This window comes from Oncorhynchus gorbuscha, unplaced genomic scaffold (genome assembly GCF_021184085.1).
Source record: "Oncorhynchus gorbuscha isolate QuinsamMale2020 ecotype Even-year unplaced genomic scaffold, OgorEven_v1.0 Un_scaffold_1940, whole genome shotgun sequence".
Lineage (NCBI taxonomy): Eukaryota > Metazoa > Chordata > Actinopteri > Salmoniformes > Salmonidae > Oncorhynchus > Oncorhynchus gorbuscha.
In genome coordinates this window covers 22,501-43,474 of record NW_025746585.1, presented here as the reverse complement: position 1 = coordinate 43,474, position 20,974 = coordinate 22,501, and the positions used below count along the sequence as shown (strand labels likewise).

General features: G+C 46.0%; 1 protein-coding gene across 1 annotated transcript in view; it reads right to left on the bottom strand.

The window, feature by feature from the left end:
* Positions 1 to 331: 331 nt before the first annotated feature.
* The window catches only part of LOC124024591 (interleukin-2 receptor subunit beta-like), a 20,720-nt gene continuing 77 nt past the window's right edge, over positions 332 to 20,974 (bottom strand). The window contains exons 2-12 of the mRNA XM_046338489.1: positions 16,794 to 16,905; positions 16,583 to 16,658; positions 16,168 to 16,267; positions 13,577 to 13,710; positions 12,669 to 12,861; positions 12,174 to 12,273; positions 11,435 to 11,519; positions 1,624 to 1,866; positions 1,090 to 1,182; positions 748 to 834; positions 332 to 415 (exon numbers count right to left, since the gene is read on the bottom strand). Of these exons, the coding sequence (XP_046194445.1) occupies positions 332 to 415; positions 748 to 834; positions 1,090 to 1,182; positions 1,624 to 1,866; positions 11,435 to 11,519; positions 12,174 to 12,273; positions 12,669 to 12,861; positions 13,577 to 13,710; positions 16,168 to 16,267; positions 16,583 to 16,648 (1,185 nt within the window). The 5' untranslated portion in view covers positions 16,649 to 16,658; positions 16,794 to 16,905. The remainder of the gene's footprint in view (positions 416 to 747; positions 835 to 1,089; positions 1,183 to 1,623; positions 1,867 to 11,434; positions 11,520 to 12,173; positions 12,274 to 12,668; positions 12,862 to 13,576; positions 13,711 to 16,167; positions 16,268 to 16,582; positions 16,659 to 16,793; positions 16,906 to 20,974) is intronic.

Here is a 20,974-nt window from a genome sequence, read left to right as displayed (position 1 = left end):
ACTTGAGATGCTTTGGGATGAGTTGGACCGCAGAGGGAAAGAAAAGCAGCCAACAAGTGTTCAGCATATGTGAGAAATCCTTCAAGACTGTTGGAAAAGCATTCCAGGTGAAGTTGGTTGAGAGAATGCCAAGAGTGTGCAAAGCTGTCATCAAGGCAAAGGGGGGCTATTTGAAGAATCTCAAATATAAAATATATTTTGATTAGTTTAACACCTTTTTTGGTTACATCATTATTCCATATGTGTTATTCATACTTTTGATGTATTCACTATTATTCTACAATGTAGAAAATAGTAAAAATAAAGAAAAACCCTTGAATGAGTAGGTGTTCTAAAACTTTTGACCCCCCTGTTCTAGTAACTTTCTCAATCCTGGTTGGGAGATTACCATCTTGGCTTCCTCCAACCAGGATTTCTGGATAACCAGGGAATTTGGGGAAAATTACAAGACTTTTCCAAACCTAGACCTTGGTGAAATGTTTTCAAAGCTCAGCTCTGAGCTTCTTTCACTGGCATGTAGCCGCCACTAGAGGGCTCTATTGCCATTGAAGAAGACAGGAGAGACATCTCCTCGATCAGCCTGCCTGGATGACTGGTTCTCATACCCAGGGATGGAGCCAACCCCAACCCAGAGAAGGGGAAGTGTAAACTGGTCAGTGGAATAGGTAAGGGAGTGGAACAGAAGGGAAATATATTGTTAGTGGTAATAAGAGGGATATGGTTACAGGGGGTCATAGTTGGCCTGACCTCATCCTCCACGCTCTCCTGGCTCTCCTGATCCTCTCCCCCACTGCCAATGCCTGAATCTGGGCTCTGAGGGGCCAAGAGTTGGGCCTGGAGATGGAGATTATCCACACGTTCATAGGAGGAAGACATTGTGAGAGAAACTCCTCCAACCCCCATCTCCGTACCCTTTCCCCCTACACTATCCAACCCAGGTAGGGTGAATGGAAGCTGGGGGAAAGCGGACAGGGAAATGGGTAAGGGGGTTGAGCAGAATGTGAAGTTATTGTTATTGATAAGAGGAAGAAGCGAAACCAGATGGAAGTCCTGAGAGACAAAATGGGGGGTGGATGCAATAGGCCCGACCGCATCCTCCACGCTCTCCTGACTTTCCTGATCCTCTGCCCCACTGCCGATGCCTGAATCTGGGCTTATGAGGGCCCGACGTTCGGCCTGGAGCTTCTCAACACGCCCGTAAGAAGAAACCTCGAGGATATCTTCACCTGCACTGATGCCTTCAAGTACACCTCCACCCCCCATCTCTCCATCCTTCCCTCCACCCAACATCTCTCCCTCCTTCCCTCCACCCAACATCTCTCCCTCCTTCCCTCCACCCAAAATCTCTCCCTCCTTCCCTTCACCCCCCATCTCTCCCTCCTTCCCTCCACCCAACATCTCTCCCTCCTTCCCTCCACACCCCATCTCTCCCTCCTTCCCTCCACCCAACATCTCTCCCTCCTTCCCTCCACCCCCCATCTCTCCCTCCTTCCCTCCACCCCTGATATCTTCGGCCTTCCCCCTACACCTCTATTACTATCCATCCTTTCTCCTCTGTTCTCCTCCTTCCACTCATCTATCATTTCAGTAGTGCCCCCTACTGGTCCGTAAGGGGGAGTGTACAGAGCAGGGTTCCAGCTTGATGGAGGTGGATCCAGGCTGGGAGCATTGAGATAAGAAGTAGCTGGAGTTGGAGAAGCCGGAGCAGAAGGAGTGGCCACTGTTGTCCCATCTCTTCTCTTGTGGTGGTGTCGTCCTCAAGGGGGTGACGTTGTCCAGGCTGTCGGTGATCTCTACCTGGGAGATGTCTTCACGGTGCGAGGCAGAGTTGTTGGATTCAAGGGCAAACAAAGGACCCAGCCAAGCCTGCAGGCGCGGACACACACACACACACACAGAGAGAGAGAGAAAGAGAGACATAAAGAGGAGAGGTAAATGAAAGGATTATAATTTTAATTTGTCTATTGCAGAGGAGGCTTGTAAGGTGAGGACTGCATTGTCTTCCGACAGGTGGCTTCAATCATACATGATGCTAATTCTTAGACAATGATGAGGACAGCTCATAATAATGTCTGGTAATGAATATATGGAAACTGTGTGTTTTATCTGTTTGATACCATTCCATTCATTAGGCTCCAGCCATTATAACCTAACTACAGCCATTATAACCTAACTACAGCCATTATAACCTAATTACCGCCATTATAACCTAACTACAGCCATTATAACCTAAATACAGCCATTATAACCTAACTACCGCCATTATAACCTAACTACAGCCATTATAACCTAACTACAGCCATTATAACCTAACTACAGCCATTATAACCTAACTACAGCCATTATAACCTAACTACAGCCATTATAACCTAATTACCGCCATTATAACCTAATTGCCGCCATTATAACCTAACTACCACCATTATAACCTAAATGCCGCCATTATAACCTAACTACAGCCGTTATAACCTAACTATAGCCATTATAACCTAACTACCACCATTATAACCTAAATGCCGCCATTATAACCTAACTACAGCCATTATAACCTAACTACAGCCATTATAACCTAACTCCAGCCATTATAACCTAACTACAGCCATTATAACCTAACTACAGCCATTATAACCTAACTACAGCCATTATAACCTAACTACCACCATTATAACCTAAATGCCGCCATTATAACCTAACTACAGCCATTATAACCTAAACACAGCCATTATAACCTAAATACAGCCATTATAACCTAACTAAAGCCATTATAACCTAACTACAGCCATTATAACCTAACTACAGCCATTATAACCTAACTACAGCCATTATAACCTAACTAACGCCATTATAACCTAACTACAGCCATTATAACCTAACTACAGCCATTATAACCTAACTACAGCCATTATAACCTAACTACCACCATTATAACCTAAATGCCGCCATTATAACCTAACTACAGCCATTATAACCTAAACACAGCCATTATAACCTAAATACAGCCATTATAACCTAACTAAAGCCATTATAACCTAACTACAGCCATTATAACCTAACTAAAGCCATTATAACCTAACTACAGCCATTATAACCTAACTACAGCCATTATAACCTAACTACAGCCATTATAACCTAACTACAGCCATTATAACCTAACTTACATTTACATTTAAGTCATTTAGCAGACGCTCTTATCCAGAGCGACTTACAAATTGGTGCATTCACCTTATGACATCCAGTGGGACAGTCACTTAACAATAGTGCATCTAAAACTTAGGGGGGGTGGGGTGAGAGGGATTACTTAACCTATCCTAGGTATTCCTTAAAGAGGTGGGGTTTCAGGTGTCTCCGGAAGGTGGTGATTGACTCCGCTGTCCTGGCGTCGTGAGGGAGTTTGTTCCACCATTGGGGGGCCAGGGCAGCGAACAGTTTTGACTGGGCTGAGCGGGAGCTGTACTTCCTCAGTGGTAGGGAGGCGAGCAGGCCAGAGGTGGATGAACGCAGTGCCCTTGTTTGGGTGTAGGGCCTGATCAGAGCCTGGAGGTACTGAGGTGCCGTTCCCCTCACAGCTCCGTAGACAAGCACCATGGTCTTGTAGCGGATGCGAGCTTCAACTGGAAGCCAGTGGAGAGAACGGAGGAGCGGAGTGACGTGAGAGAACTTGGGAAGGTTGAACACCAGACGGGCTGCGGCGTTCTGGATGAGTTGAAGGGGTTTAATGGCACAGGCAGGGAGCCCAGCCAACAGCGAGTTGCAGTAATCCAGACGGGAGATGACAAGTGCCTGGATTAGGACCTGCGCCGCTTCCTGTGTGAGGCAGGGTCGTACTCTGCGGATGTTGTAGAGCATGAACCTACAGGAACGGGCCACCGCCTTGATGTTAGTTGAGAACGACAGGGTGTTGTCCAGGATCACGCCAAGGTTCTTGGCGCTCTGGGAGGAGGACACAATGGAGTTGTCAACCGTGATGGCGAGATCATGGAACGGGCAGTCCTTCCCCGGGAGGAAGAGCAGCTCCGTCTTGCCGAGGTTCAGCTTGAGGTGGTGATCCGTCATCCACACTGATATGTCTGCCAGACATGCAGAGATGCGATTCGCCACCTGGTCATCAGAAGGGGGAAAGGAGAAGATTAATTGTGTGTCGTCTGCATAGCAATGATAAGAGAGACCATGTGAGGTTATGACAGAGCCAAGTGACTTGGTGTATAGCGAGAATAGGAGAGGGCCAAGAACAGAGCCCTGGGGGACACCAGTGGTGAGAGCGCGTGGTGAGGAGACAGATTCTCGCCACGCCACCTGGTAGGAGCGACCTGTCAGGTAGGACGCAATCCAAGCGTGGGCCGCGCCGGAGATGCCCAACTCGGAGAGGGTGGAGAGGAGGATCTGATGGTTCACAGTATCGAAGGCAGCCGATAGATCTAGAAGGATGAGAGCAGAGGAGAGAGAGTTAGCTTTAGCAGTGCGGAGCGCCTCCGTGATACAGAGGAGAGCAGTCTCAGTTGAATGACTAGTCTTGAAACCTGACTGATTTGGATCAAGAAGGTCATTCAGAGAGAGATAGCGGGAGAGCTGGCCAAGGACGGCACGTTCAAGAGTTTTGGAGAGAAAAGAAAGAAGGGATACTGGTCTGTAATTGTTGACATCGGAGGGATCGAGTGTAGGTTTTTTCAGAAGGGTGCAACTCTCGCTCTCTTGAAGACGGAAGGGACGTAGCCAACGGTCAGGGATGAGTTGATGAGCGAGGTGAGGTAAGGGAGAAGGTCTCCGGAAATGGTCTGGAGAAGAGAGGAGGGGATAGGGTCAAGCGGGCAGGTTGTTGGGCGGCCGGCCGTCACAAGACGCGAGATTTCATCTGGAGAGAGAGGGAGAAAGAGGTCAGAGCACAGGGTAGGGCAGTGTGAGCAGAACCAGCGGTGTCGTTTGACTTAGCAAACGAGGATCGGATGTCGTCGACCTTCTTTTCAAAATGGTTGACGAAGTCATCTGCAGAGAGGGAGGAGGGGGCGGGGGCGGAGGATTCAGGAGGGAGGAGAAGGTGGCAAAGAGCTTCCTAGGGTTAGAGGCAGATGCTTGGAATTTAGCGTGGTAGAAAGTGGCTTTAGCAGCAGAGACAGAGGAGGAAAATGTAGAGAGGAGGGAGTGAAAGGATGCCAGGTCCGCAGGGAGGCGAGTTTTCCTCCATTTCCGCTCGGCTGCCCGGAGCCCTGTTCTGTGAGCTCGCAATGAGTCATCGAGCCACGGAGCGGGAGGGGAGGACCGAGCCGGCCTGGAGGATAGGGGACATAGAGAGTCAAGGGATGCAGAGAGGGAGGAGAGGAGGGTTGAGGAGGCAGAATCAGGAGATAGGTGGGAGAAGGTTTGAGCGGAGGGAAGAGATGATAGGATGGAAGAGGAGAGAGTAGCGGGGAGAGAGAGCGAAGGTTGGGACGGCGCGATACCATCCGAGTAGGGGCAGTGTGGGAGGTGTTGGATGAGAGCGAGAGGGAAAAGGATACAAGGCAGTGGTCGGAGACTTGGAGGGGAGTTGCAATGAGGTTAGTGGAAGAACAGCATCTAGTAAAGATGAGGTCGAGCGTATTGCCTGCCTTGTGAGTAGGGGGAAGGTGAGAGGGTGAGGTCAAAAGAGGAGAGGAGTGGAAAGAAGGAGGCAGAGAGGAAAGAGTCAAAGGTAGACGTGGGGAGGTTAAAGTCGCCCAGAACTGTGAGAGGTGAGCCGTCCTCAGGAAAGGAGCTTATCAAGGCATCAAGCTCATTGATGAACTCTCCGAGGGAACCTGGAGGGCGATAAATGATAAGGATGTTAAGCTTGAAAGGGCTAGTAACTGTGACAGCATGGAATTCAAAGGAGGCGATAGACAGATGGGTAAGGGGAGAAAGAGAGAATGACCACTTGGGAGAGATGAGGATCCCGGTGCCACCACCCCGCTGACCAGACGCTCTCGGGGTGTGCGAGAACACGTGGGCGGACGAAGAGAGAGCAGTAGGAGTAGCAGTGTTGTCTGTGGTGATCCATGTTTCCGTCAGTGCCAAGAAGTCGAGGGACTGGAGGGAGGCATAGGCTGAGATGAACTCTGCCTTGTTGACCGCAGATTGGCAGTTCCAGAGGCTACCGGAGACCTGGAACTCCACGTGGGTCGTGCGCGCTGGGACCACCAGAGTAGGGTGGCCGCGGCCACGCGGTGAGGAGCGTTTGTATGGTCTGTGCAGAGAGGAGAGAACAGGGATAAACAGACACATAGTTGACAGGCTACAGAAGAGGCTACGCTAATGCAAAGGAGATTGGAATGACAAGTGGACTAAAGCCATTATAACCTAACTACAGCCATTATAACCTAACTACAGCCATTATTTTACATTTACATTTAAGTCATTTAGCAGACGCTCTTATCCAGAGCGACTTACAAATTGGTGCATTCACCTTATGACATCCAGTGGAACAACCACTTTACAATAGTGCATCTAAATATTTTAAGGGGGGGGAGGGGGGTGAGAAGGATTACTTTATCCTATCCTAGGTATTCCTTAAAGAGGTGGGGTTTCAGGTGTCTCCGGAAGGTGGTGATTGACTCCGCTGTCCTGGCGTCGTGAGGGAGTTTGTTCCACCATTGGGGAGCCAGAGCAGCGAACAGTTTTGACTGAGCTGAGCGGGAACTGTACTTCCTCAGTGGTAGGGAGGCGAGCAGGCCAGAGGTGGATGAACGCAGTGCCCTTATTTGGGTGTAGGGCCTGATCAGAGCCTGGAGGTACTGAGGTGCCGTTCCCCTCACAGCTCCGTAGGCAAGCACCATGGTCTTGTAGCGGATGCGAGCTTCAACTGGAAGCCAGTGGAGAGAGCGGAGGAGCGGGGTGACGTGAGAGAACTTGGGAAGGTTGAACACTAGACGGGCTGCGGCGTTCTGGATGAGTTGTAGGGGTTTAATGGCACAGGCAGGGAGCCCAGCCAACAGCGAGTTGCAGTAATCCAGACGGGAGATGACAAGTGCCTGGATTAGGACCTGCGCCGCTTCCTGTGTGAGGCAGGGTCGTACTCTGCGGATGTTGTAGAGCATGAACCTACAGGAACGGGCCACCGCCTTGATGTTAGTTGAGAACGACAGTTTGTTGTCCAGGATCACGCCAAGGTTCTTAGCGCTCTGGGAGGAGGACACAATGGAGTTGTCAACCGTGATGGCGAGATCATGGAACGGGCAGTCCTTCCCCGGGAGGAAGAGCAGCTCCGTCTTGCCGAAGTTCAGCTTGAGGTGGTGATCCGTCATCCACACTGATATGTCTGCCAGACATGCAGAGATGCGATTCGCCACCTGGTCATCAGAAGGGGGAAAGGAGAAGATTAATTGTGTGTCGTCTGCATAGCAATGATAGGAGAGACCATGTGAGGTTATGACAGAGCCAAGTGACTTGGTGTATAGCGAGAATAGGAGAGGGCCTAGAACAGAGCCCTGGGGGACACCAGTGGTGAGAGCGCGTGGTGAGGAGACAGATTCTCGCCACGCCACCTGGTAGGAGCGACCTGTCAGGTAGGACGCAATCCAAGCGTGGGCCGCGCCGGAGATGCCCAACTCGGAGAGGGTGGAGAGGAGGATCTGATGGTTCACAGTATCAAAGGCAGCCGATAGGTCTAGAAGGATGAGAGCAGAGGAGAGAGAGTTAGCTTTAGCGGTGCGGAGCGCCTCCGTGATACAGAGAAGAGCAGTCTCAGTTGAATGACTAGTCTTGAAACCTGACTGATTTGGATCAAGAAGGTCATTCTGAGAGAGATAGCGGGAGAGCTGACCAAGGACGGCACGTTCAAGAGTTTTGGAGAGAAAAGAAAGAAGGGATACTGGTCTGTAGTTGTTGACATCGGAGGGATCGAGTGTAGGTTTTTTCAGAAGGGGTGCAACTCTCGCTCTCTTGAAGACGGAAGGGACGTAGCCAGCGGTCAGGGATAAGTTGATGAGCGAGGTGAGGTAAGGGAGAAGGTCTCCGGAAATGGTCTGGAGAAGAGAGGAGGGGATAGGGTCGAGCGGGCAGGTTGTTGGGCGGCCGGCCGTCACAAGACGCGAGATTTCATCTGGAGAGAGAGGGAGAAAGAGGTCAGAGCACAGGGTAGGGCAGTGTGAGCAGAACCAGCGGTGTTGTTTGACTTAGCAAACGAGGATCGGATGTCGTCGATCTTCTTTTCAAAATGGTTGACGAAGTCATCTGCAGAGAGGGAGGAGGGGGGAGGGGGAGGAGGATTCAGGAGGGAGGAGAATGTGGCAAAGAGCTTCCTAGGGTTAGAGGCAGATGCTTGGAATTTAGAGTGGTAGAAAGTGGCTTTAGCAGCAGAGACAGAGGAGGAAAATGTAGAGAGGAGGGAGTGAAAGGATGCCAGGTCCGCAGGGAGGCGAGTTTTCCTCCATTTCCGCTCGGCCTTCCGGAGCCCTGTTCTGTGAGCTCGCATTGAGTCGTCAAGCCACGGAGCGGGAGGGAGGACCGAGCCGGCCTGGAAGATAGGGGACATAGAGAGTCAAAGGATGCAGAAAGGGAGGAGAGGAGGGTTGAGGAGGCAGAATCAGGAGATAGGTTGGAGAAGGTTTGAGCAGAGGGAAGAGATGATAGGATGGAAGAGGAGAGAGTAGCGGGGGAGAGAGAGCGAAGGTTGGGACGGCGCGATACCATCCGAGTAGGGGCAGTGTGGGAAGTGTTGGATGAGAGCGAGAGGGAAAAGGATACAAGGTAGTGGTCGGAGACTTGGAGGGGAGTTGCAATGAGGTTAGTGGAAGAACAGCATCTAGTAAAGATGAGGTCGAGCGTATTGCCTGCCTTGTGAGTAGGGGGGAAGGTGAGAGGGTGAGGTCAAAAGAGGAGAGGAGTGGAAAGAAGGAGGCAGAGAGGAATGAGTCAAAGGTAGACGTGGGGAGGTTAAAGTCGCCCAGAACTGTGAGAGGTGAGCCGTCCTCAGGAAAGGAGCTTATCAAGGCATCAAGCTCATTGATGAACTCTCCGAGGGGACCTGGAGGGCGATAAATGATAAGGATGTTAAGCTTGAAAGGGCTGGTAACTGTGACAGCATGAAATTCAAAGGAGGCGATAGACAGATGGGTAAGGGGAGAAAAGAGAATGACCACATGGGAGAGATAAGGATCCCTATGCCACCACCCCGCTGACCAGAAGCTCTCGGGGTGTGCGAGAACACGTGGGCGGACGAAGAGAGAGCAGTAGGAGTAGCAGTGTTATCTGTGGTGATCCATGTTTCTGTCAGTGCCAAGAAGTCGAGGGACTGGAGGGAGGCATAGGCTGAGATGAACTCTGCCTTGTTGGCTGCAGATCGGCAGTTCCAGAGGCTACCGGAGACCTGGAACTCCACGTGGGTCGTGCGCGCTGGGACCACCAGATTAGGGTGGCAGCGGCCACGCGGTGTGGAGCGTTTGTATGGTCTGTGCAGAGAGGAGAGAACAGGGATAGACAGACACATAGTTGACAGGCTACAGAAGAGGCTACGCTAATGCAAGGAGATTGGAATGACAAGTGGACTACACGTCTCGAATGTTCAGAAAGTTAAGTTTACGTAGCAAGAATCTTATTGACTAAAATTATTAAAAATGATACAGTACTGCTGAAGTAGGCTAGCTGGCAGTGGCTGCGTTGTTGAGTTTGTAGGCTAGCTGACAGTGGCTGCGTTGTTGACACTACACTAATCAAGTCGTTCCGTTGAGTGTAGTAGTTTCTACAGTGCTGCTATTCGGGGGCTAGCTGGCTAGCAGTGTTGATTACGTTACGTTGCGTTAAAAGAATGACAATAGCTGGCTAGCTAACCTAGAAAATCGCTCTAGACTACACAATTATCTTTGATACACAGACGGCTATGTAGCTAGCTATGTAGCTAGCTACGATCAAACAAATCAAACCGTTGTGCTGTAATGAAATGAAATGAAAAATGTGATACTACCTGTGGAGCGAAGCGGAATGCGACCGGGTTGTTGAGTGCGGAAGTTCTATTCAGTAGACGTTGGCTAGCTGTTGGCTAGCTAGCAGTGTCTCCTACGTTAAGGACGACAAATAGCTGGCTAGCTAACCTCGGTAAATTAAGATAATCACTCTAAGACTACACGCTCTAAACTACACAATTATCTTGGATACGAAGACAGCAAAGACAACTATGTAGCTAGCTAACACTACACTAATCAAGTCGTTCAGTTGAGTGTAATAGTTTCTACAGTGCTGCTATTCGGTAGACGGTGGACGTTTGCTAGCTGGCTAGCTGCTGGGCAGATAGCAGTGTAGACTACGTTAGGACGACGAAATACGAAGTTGCAATAGAAGTGCTGACTGTTTCACTTTGTTGTCCTCTTTCTTTTCCTTTTTCTTCTGTCCTTCTTTTGTCCTTATTTTGTCTTCCTTTCTTCTGTTAACTAGATATTTTTTGTTGTTATTCTTTGTAAGCTAGCTAGCTTCTTCCAGGAGAGTCCCTAGCAACTGCTTAGCAACAAGTAAACAATTCTGCTAGCAATTCACCTAGCTAAGATAACTGTACAATTTTATGAAAAAAAGAAAAAAAAATTAAATGGCTTGTGGAAATGGCTCGATCAATGCATCATATAGCATAACGTTACTGTACATAGAGCACTCCTTTTCGTCTGCAGAATCAAAAAGGTCTAGCTACTATAAATTATTACAAGTTAGCTAGCTACCCAGATAACGTTATCTAGCTTTGGGGGACATACAGAGTTTTTATCTAGCTAACGTTAGCTAAATAGTGGCATAGTTGGCTACCTTGCCAACTGAACTACCTACATAGCTAGCTACTAAACTAGCATATCAGCTGATATCCAACGTTACTTAACCTAGCTAGCTAACGTTAGCTACAAAGAATCAACATGTTTACTGGTAGGTGGGTGATATCTAGTCACCTGATATTAGCTCACTAACAGTTAGCTAACTCTTCGGTCTAACGTTACAAAGTCTATATAAGACGGTTGTTTTAACGAAGAAAAACAACCACTAGCGGGCCTTATTTAGCCCACCGATAATGACTAGCTATCTAACGTTAGCTAGTAGACAGCTAGCCAAACATGATTTATCGATGGCAGGCTAGGTAACCAACTTAGCTAAGCTAGCTAACTAGCAGAATGCTAATGCTAGTAAGTAGCTAACGTTAACCGAAAATGAATTGTAAATAAACATACCCGTGTAATCTAACACAAACTCCAAAACATTAAAATGCCTTTAACGATATTCCACTGTACGAAAAAAGTATATCCCGAATTGAAAGTCGAAGTTTTTTTTAAAATCGTAACTGAGGAGCGTTGAGCGTATTTTCCAATGTGAAACGTCTCCAGCTAGGGACGAGGCATTATAACCTAACTACAGCCATTATAACCTAACTACAGCCATTATAACCTAACAAGGTAGTGCACAATACAGGGAATAGGGTCCCTTTTGGCACAGAACTTCAGTCAAAAGTAGAACTGACCTTGAAGTTTCCATCGTGATGGAGGTTGAGGCCCTCAAAGTACCTGGAGGGATCTGGTATAGGAGGATTCAGAATCTTCTTGACCCTGTCAGCAATGAACGGAAATGAAAGGAAGTTGCACTTAACCAACTACAAAACATTACATCTAAAACATGATGTTTACTTTGCAGTCCGTTGGTGTTAAAATACATCACATTTACAATGGACCCCACCCCCTTCCACACACACACACATACCCCCCCCTTCCACACACACACACACACACACACACACACACACACACACACACACACACACACACACACACACACACACACACACACACACACACACACACACACACACCCCCTTCCACACACACACACACACACACACACACACACACACACACACACACACACCCTTCCTTCCTTCCTTCCTTCCCTTCCACACACACACACACACACACACACACACACACACACACACACACACACACACACACACACACACACACACACACACACACACACACACACACACACACACACACCCTTCCACACACACACACACACACACACACACACACACACACACACACACACACACCCTTCTTTCCACACACACACACACACACACACACACACACACACACACACACACACACACACACACACACACACACACACACACACACACACACACACACACACACACACACACACACACACACACACACACACACACACACAGTACTCACTTTCCTTTGCAGAGCAACATGGAGACCAGCAGGACCAGTACAACAACAGCTCCCACCACGGTGACCACCACAAAGTCCTGGTCTAGAACATCAGGACTACCTGAGAACAGGACCAGAGGAACAACACAGAACATACTTAGAACATATTTACAACGTACATAACAACACCACTGTTTTACTCAAATATTGGCATAGAAAACCCTTCATTTACATTTCTGTCTGTAAGTTTGTTTTGAGCATGTGTCTGCCTGTCTAAGAACGAAAGAAAGAAATAGGGAAGAAAGAAGGAGCTATTTTTCAAGATTCATATGGAAACACTACTATGCCTGCCTTCCAAATGGCAACATATTCCCTGTGTAGTGCAGTGCTTTTGGCCCCTAGGGCTCTGTTTCTATGTAGGGAACTATAGGGCCATTTGGGACACAGCCCAAGTATATATAGGCCCACATTCAAATGTGTACTAATAACCAATGACATCACTGATGCTGTATTTACCTGTTGGCTTCATCTGGCCCAGAGTGGAGACCCATGATGCACTGGGGCTCCAGTCGCTCCACTGACAGGCTGGGTAATCGTCTGGGTCGGCTCGAACCCGGACTCTGACCTGGTACCTCCTTCCTCTCTCCAGCATCTCAGGGTCCAGGTCAAAATATGTCTGTTTATTTGATATGTTCACCTCCACAGCATCCTGCAGGAGCACAACATACAGTAGGTCTACTTTTACATAGTGTACAAAGAGATGTGCACTCTTTCACTGTATTCTCTCTTTCACCTCCACAGCATCCTGCAGGAGCACAACATACAGTAGGTCTACTTTTACATAGTGTACAAAGAGATGTGCACTCTTTCACTGTATTCTCTCTCTCACCTCCACAGCATCCTGCAGGAACACAACATACAGTAGGTCTACTTTTACATAGTGTACAAAGAGAGAGACACAGTTGTTATTATCTATCCTCTGTCTCTGTCTCTCTTCCTCCCCCCTCTCTCTCTCTCTCTCTCTATTCCTCCCCCCTCTCTCTCTCTCTCTCTCTATTCCTCCCCCCTCTCTCTCTCTCTCTCTTCCTCCCCCTCTCTCTCTCTCTTCCTCCCCCCTCTCTCTCTCTCTTCCTCCCCCCTCTCTCTCTCTCTCCCTCCCCTCTCTCTCTCTCTTCCTCCCCCTCTCTCTGTCTCTCTTCCTCCCCTCTCTCTCTGTCTCTCTTCCCCCCCCCTCTCTCTCTCTCTCTTCCTCCCCCTCTCTCTCTCTCTCTCTCTTCCTCCCCTCTCTCTCTCTCTCTTCCTCCCCCCTCTCTCTCTCTCTTCCTCCCCCTCTCTCTCTCTCTCTCTTCCTCCCTCTCTCTCTCTCTCTCTTCCTCCCCCCTCTCTCTCTCTCTTCCTCCCTCCTCTCTCTCTCTCTCTCTCACCTCCCAGTGATGTAGTTCCTGTTTCCACTGTAGTTGGAAGTCATAGTTGAATATCATTTCTGAAATGGGAGCTCCTGGTGTCCAGGCGATTGAGGCATTGATGACGGTCGGCTTGCCAGGGGGATGCATTTTAACTGCCAAACACAAAACAACACAGTTAATGTACTCATAGTAGTACTAATATATTACTAATATCACTGTAACAGAACTACTAGTACTAAGTTGAATTAGAAATGTTAGTATCAGGTATGAATTAGTATTAAGTTGTGTACAATGCATTCAGAAAGTATTCAGACCCCTTCCCCTTTTCTACATGTTGTTACGTTACAGCCTTATTCTAAAATTGATTTAAAAAAAATATTTCCCCATCAATCTACACACAACACCCCATAATGACAAAGCAAAAACTGTTTTTTTGAAATGTTTGCAAATTTATTAAAAGTAAAAAACAGAAATACCTTATTTACATAAGTATTCAGACCCTTTCCTATGAGACTTGAAATTGAGCTCATGTGTATCCTGTTTCCATTGATCATCCTTGAGATGGTTCTCCAACTTCATTGGAGTCCACCGGTGCTAAATTAAATTGATTGGACATGATTTGGAAAGGAACACACCTGTCTTTATAAGGTCCCACAGTTGACAGTGCATGTCAGAGCAAAAACCAAGCCATTAGGTCGAAGGAATTGTCCGTAGTGCTCCGAGACAGGATTGTGTTGAGGCACAGATCCGGGGAAGGGAACCAAAAAATGTCTGCAGCATTGAAGGTCGCCAAGAACACAGTGGCTCCATCTTTTTTAAATGGAAGAAGTTTGGAACCACCAAGACTCTTCCTAGATCTGGCCACCCGGCCAAACTCAGCTATCGGGGGAGGTGACCAAGAACCCGATGGTCAACCCGATGACAGAGCTGCAGAGTTCCTCTATGGAAATGAAAAAACCTTCCAGAAGGACAATCATCTATGCAATCATCGATAAAATCAAGCCTTTATGGTAGAGTAACCTGGCATAAGCCACTCCTCAAAAAAAAGGCACGACAGCCCGCTTGGTGTTTACCAAAAGGCACCTAAAAGACTCACACCATGAGAAACAAGATTCTCTGGTCTGACGGAACCAAGATTAAACACCTTGGCCAGAATGCCAAGCATCACGTCTGGAGGAAACCTGGCACCATCCCTATGGTGAAGCATAGTACTGGCAGCATCATGTTGTGGGGGTGTTTTTCAGCGGCAGGGACTGGGAGACTAGTCAGGATTGAGGGAAGTGTGTAAGGAGAAAAGAACAGAGAGATCCTTGATGAAAACCTGCTCCAGAGCGCTCAGTACCTCTGACTGGGGCTAAGGTTCACCTTCCAGCATGACCTGAAGCACACAGCCAAGACAACGCAGGAGTGGCTTCAGGACAGGTCTCTGAATGTCCTTGAGTGGCCCGGACTTGAACCCGATCGAACATTTATTTCACCTTTATTTAACCAGGTAGGCAAGTTCTCTGGAGAGACCTGAGAACAGCTGTGCAGCAACTCTCCCGCCCACTCTGACAGAACTGGAGAGACCTGAGAACAGCTGTGCAGCAACTCTCCCGCCCACTCTGACAGAACTGGAGAGACCTGAGAACAGCTGTGCAGCAACTCTCCCGCCCACTCTGACAGAACTGGAGAGACCTGAGAACAGCTGTGCAGCAACTCTCCCGCCCACTCTGACAGAACTGAGAGACCTGAGAACAGCTGTGCAGCAACTCTCCCGCCCACTCTGACAGAACTGGAGAACTGAGAACAGCTGTGCAGACTCTCCCGCCCACTCTGACAGAACTGGAGAGACCTGAGAACAGCTGTGCAGCAACTCTCCCGCCCACTCTGACAGAACTGGAGAGACCTGAGAACAGCTGTGCAGCAACTCTCCCGCCCACTCTGACAGAACTAGACCTGAGAACAGCTGTGCAGACTCTCCTGCCCACTCTGACAGAACTGGAGAGACCTGAGAACAGCTGTGCAGCCCACTCTGACAGAACTGGAGAGACCTGAGAACAGCTGTGCAGCACTCTCCCGCCCACTCAGACAGAACTGGAGAGGATATGCAGAGAAGAATGGGAGAAACTCCCCAAATACATCTGTGCCAAGTTTGTAGCGACATACCCAAGAAGACCCGAGGCTGAAATCGCTACCAAATGTGTGTCAACAAAGTACTGAGTTAAAGGGTCTGAATACTTATGTCAATTTTTTAATATTTTTATACATTTGCAAAAATGTATAAAAACCTGTTTTTGCTTTGTCATTATGGGGTATTGTGTGTAGATTATGAGGGGGGAAAAGGATTTTATACATTTTAGAATAAGGCTGTAACATAACAAAATGTGGAAAAGGTGAAGGGGTCTGAAGACCTCCTGAATGCACTGTATATTAATAAGCTTTCCAGCATGATTGTATTGCATTTTGTTGTATCATCGTGTATTGATTTTGTGTATTTTGTATGCTGACTTCACAAAACCTCATAAAGTTATGGTATTGTATCATTGTAGTTGGTGTACAATTAATGTAGTAGGTTAGTAATAGATGACACATCTTACATATTATCACTCAAATTACTGTACACTTACTGTGGTTAAATGGTTGATACAGGTATTCAATCTGTATCACATAATCTTCTGCTTGTCCACACCGTACAACAATGGATATTTCATCCTCTTCCCAAAAGAACTGAAAGATCATTTACAGAGGCTCAGTTATCCAGGGTTGTTTGCCTATCGGTCTATATATATATATATACATGCTGTCATTGTTTTATTATTAGTAGTATTATTATTAGTATTCTTATTATTATTATTAGGAAAAAATGTTATTATATATATTTTTTTAAATGACAAATTCCTGGTTAATTTATTAATTCAGATTAACGTGTTACATTCATGTTATTACTTTTAAAATAGTTTTTAAATCATTGTTTTGATCTATAATAATGCACATATATAACCAAGCATTGGTTTTAACATGATGTAGTTTTATAAAACTCACTGGATTGCCCTCAAAGACCAGACTGCCGCCTCTCAAGGTTGTGTTGAAACCAGCCAAGGACTTCATCTCACATTGCCTGTAGTTACAACAGTGAGCCATTGTTTTAGTTAGCATCCCAAATGGCACCCTATTCCCTATATAGTGCACTACTTTAGACCAGGACTCTATGAGAATAGGGTGCCAGTTAGGGTGCATCCTTAGTCTTCTTTACCTTTTAAACCCGGGGTATTCACCATGCAGAGTGCACGGTATGTCTGGGGGTATGCATGTGTTGTTCAACACACACGTGATGTTACTGATGAAGTCATTGACACACTGCAGACCTATGAGAAACAGAGACAGAAAGAGTGAGAGAGGAGAGGGAGAGGCAGAGAGAGAGAGGAGAGAGAGAGGCAGAGAGAGAGAAAGAGGAGAGAGAGGGAAACAGAGAGAAAGAGAGAGAGAGAAAGAGAGAGAGAGAGAGAGAGAGAGAGAGAGAGAGAGAGAGAGAGAGAGAGAGAGAGAGAGAGAGAGAGAGAGAGAGAGAGAGAGAGAGAGAGAGAGAGAGAGAGAGAGAGAGAGAGAGAGAGAGAGAGAGAGAGAGAGAGAGAGAGAGAGAGAGAGAGAGAGAGAGAGAGAGAGAGAGAGAGAGAGAGAGAGATAAGAGAGAGAGAGAAAGAGAGAGAGAGAGAGAGAGAAAGAGAGAGAGAGAGATCAGAGAGAAAGGGAAACAGAGACTCTAGAGAGAAAAAAAAAATAACAACAGTTTTAATATAAGGGTCAATATAATGTTTTTATAAGGCTCTATATCATGTTTTATAAGACACTGTCATGTTTTACAAGACTCTATGTCATGTTTTATAAGGCTCTATATCATGTTTTATAAGGCTCTATATCATGTTTTGTAAGACTCTATAACATGTTTTACAAGACACTGTCATGTTTTACAAGACTCTATGTCATGTTTTATAAGGCTCTATGTCATGCTTTTTAAGGCTCTATGTCATGTTTTTAAGGATCTGTGTCATGTTTTATAAGGCTCTATGTCATGTTTTTTAAGGCTCTATGTCATGTTTTATAAGGCTCTATGTCATGCTTTTTAAGGCTCTATGTCATGTTTTTAAGGATCTGTGTCATGTTTTTTAAGGCTCTATGTCATGTTTTTTAAGGCTCTATGTCATGTTTTTACAAGGCTCTGGATCTATGTCATGTTTTACAAGGCTCTGTCATGTTTTACAAGGCTCTGTCATGTTTTACAAGGCTCTGTCATGTTTTACAAGGCTCTGTCATGTTTTACAAGGCTCTGTCATGTTTTACAAGGCTCTGTCATGTTTTACAAGGCTCTGTCATGTTTTACAAGACTCTGTCATGTTTTACAAGGCTCTGTCATGTTTTACAAGGCTCTGTCATGTTTTACAAGGCTCTGTCATGTTTTACAAGGCTCTGTCATGTTTTACAAGGCTCTGTCATGTTTTACAGACTCTGTCAGGCTCTGTCATGTTTTACAAGGCTCTGTCATGTTTTACAAGGCTCTATATCATGTTTAATCATACACTACCGTTCAAAAGTTTGGGGTCACTTAGAAATGTTCTTGTTTTTGAAAGAAAAGCATTTTTTGTCCATTAAAATAACATCAAATTGACCACAAACACAGTGTAGACATTGTTAATGTTGTAAATGACTATTGTTGCTGGAAATGGCAGATTATTTATGGAATATCTACATAGGCGTACAGAGGCCTATTTTCAGCAACCATCAGTCCTGTGTTCCTATGGCACCTTGTGTTAGCTAATCCAAGTTTATCATTATAGAAGGCTAATTGATCATTAGAAAACCCTTATGCCATTATGTTAGCACAGATGAAAACTGTTGTTCTGATTAAAGAAGCAATAAAACTGGCCTCCTTTAGACTAGTTGAGTATCTGGAGCATCAGCATTTGTGGGTTCAATTATATGCTCAAAATGGCCAGAAACAAAGAACTTTCTTCTGAAACTCGTCTATTCTTGTTCTGAGAAATGAAGGCTATTCCATGTGAGAAATTGCCAAAAAACTTAACATCTCGTACAATGCTCTGTGTACTACTCCCTTCAAAGAACAGTGCAAACTGGTTCTAACCAGAATAGAAAGAGGAGTGGGAGGCCCCGGTGCACAACTGAGCAAGAGGACAAGTACATTAGAGTGTCTAGTTTGAGAAACAGATGCCTCACAAGTCCTCAACTGGCAGCTTCATTAAATAGTACCAACAAAACACCAGTCTCAATGTCAACAGTGAAGAGGCGACTCGGGATGCTGGCCTTCTGAAAAACAGCTTCTATCTCAAGGCCATCAGGCTGTTAAACAGCCATCACTAATGCAGAGAGGCTGCTGCCTACATACAGACTTGAAATCATTGGCCACTTTAATAATTGGAATACTAGTCACTTTAATAATGTTTCATATCTTGCATTACTCATCTCATATGTACAGTATATACTGTATTCTATACTATCTATTGCATCTTGCCAGTGCAGCTCTGTCGTTGCTCATCCATATATTTATATTTATATATTCTTATTCCATTCCTTTACTTAGATTTGTGTGTATTAGGTATCTGTTGTGGAATTGTTAGATATTACTTGTTTGCTGCACTGTCAGAACTAGAAGCACAAGCATTTTGCTACACTCCCAATAACATCTGCATGTGACCAATACAATTTGATTTGATTTGAGTTACTGCAAGTCCTAAAGAGGAGCTGCCTCCACTATTCCAGCACCATTTCAACTTCAACATCATCAAATCACCTCTGCTTCATCTAATAAAGTGACAACTAAAATATAACCCCCCCCCCAATGTGTCCAATCAACATAAGCTAAATATGTGGCTGTCCATGGTTCTGATTTATGTGTGCATGCATGTGCGTTCGTGCAAGTAGTAAAACATGTTGACTCACTCTACTTGTAGAGAAACACCAATGCCATCCTCCTCTCTTTCACATTGAAACAGTACAAGCTTATTTACAGTACAAGCTTATTTTTTGTCCTAGGCTACCTGGCTAAAATGCTTGCTTGAACTTCTATCCTCTCAGGCCAGGGGCACAACAACGTATGAATTAATGGTTGGATCAGAATTGCTTTTGGCCAATACGGAGAATGAAGTAAATGCACAAGTCCAAATCTTTACCTCCATCAATGGCTAATTTAGGAAAGGGACACTGGAGGACAACAACAACACACGCAACAATTCAGTTGTTTATGTTAATGATGTTTACTCTCAACGTGTTTTGATAGGAGAGACGCCAAATCCAAGCTGTTATCCAAGCTGTTATCCAAGCTGATATCCAAGCTGATATCCAAGCTGTTATCCAAGCTGTTATCCAAGCTGTTATCCAAGCTGTTATCCAAGCTGATATCCAAGCTGTTATCCAAGCTGATATCCAAGCTGTTATCCAAGCTGATATCCAAGCTGTTATCCAAGCTGATATCCAAGCTGTTATCCAAGCTGATATCCAAGCTGTTATCCAAGCTGATATCCAAGCTGTTATCCAAGCTGATATCCAAGCTGAGCTGTTATCCAAGCTGATATCCAAGCTGATATCCAAGCTGATATCCAAGCTGTTATCCAAGCTGATATCCAAGCTGTTATCCAAGCTGATATCCAAGCTGTTATCCAAGCTGTTATCCAAGCTGATATCCAAGCTGTTATCCAAGCTGATATCCAAGCTGTTATCCAAGCTGTTATCCAAGCTGATATCCAAGCTGTTATCCAAGCTGATATTCAAGCTGTTATCCAAGCTGATATCCAAGCTGATATCCAAGCTGATATCCAAGCTGATATCCAAGCTGTTATCCAAGCTGTTATCCAAGCTGATATCCAAGCTGTTATCCAAGCTGATATCCAAGCTGATATCCAAGCTGTTATCCAAGCTGTTATCCAAGCTGTTATCCAAGCTGATATCCAAGCTGATATCCAAGCTGATATCCAAGCTGTTATCCAAGCTGATATTCAAGCTGTTATCCAAGCTGATATCCAAGCTGATATCCAAGCTGTTATCCAAGCTGTTATCCAAGCTGATATCCAAGCTGTTATCCAAGCTGTTATCCAAGCTGTTATCCAAGCTGATATCCAAGCTGATATCCAAGCTGTTATCCAAGCTGATATTCAAGCTGATATGACACCATACATTATTTACCATTAATTTCTATTAGGCACAAAATAATAAGACGTTTGTAGAGTCACAAGCTTGATGTAATCATTGCTATGAATATGGGACCAAATACTAAACTGTTTACTACTTTAACACACATTAAAGTACTTTTGGTCCCCTAAAATGGGTAGACTATGCACAAAAGGTGCTGTCATTTCTAAAAAGGTTCACCCGATATGGATGTAAATACACTCAACATAAAGCTGACAGTCTGCACTTTAACCTCAA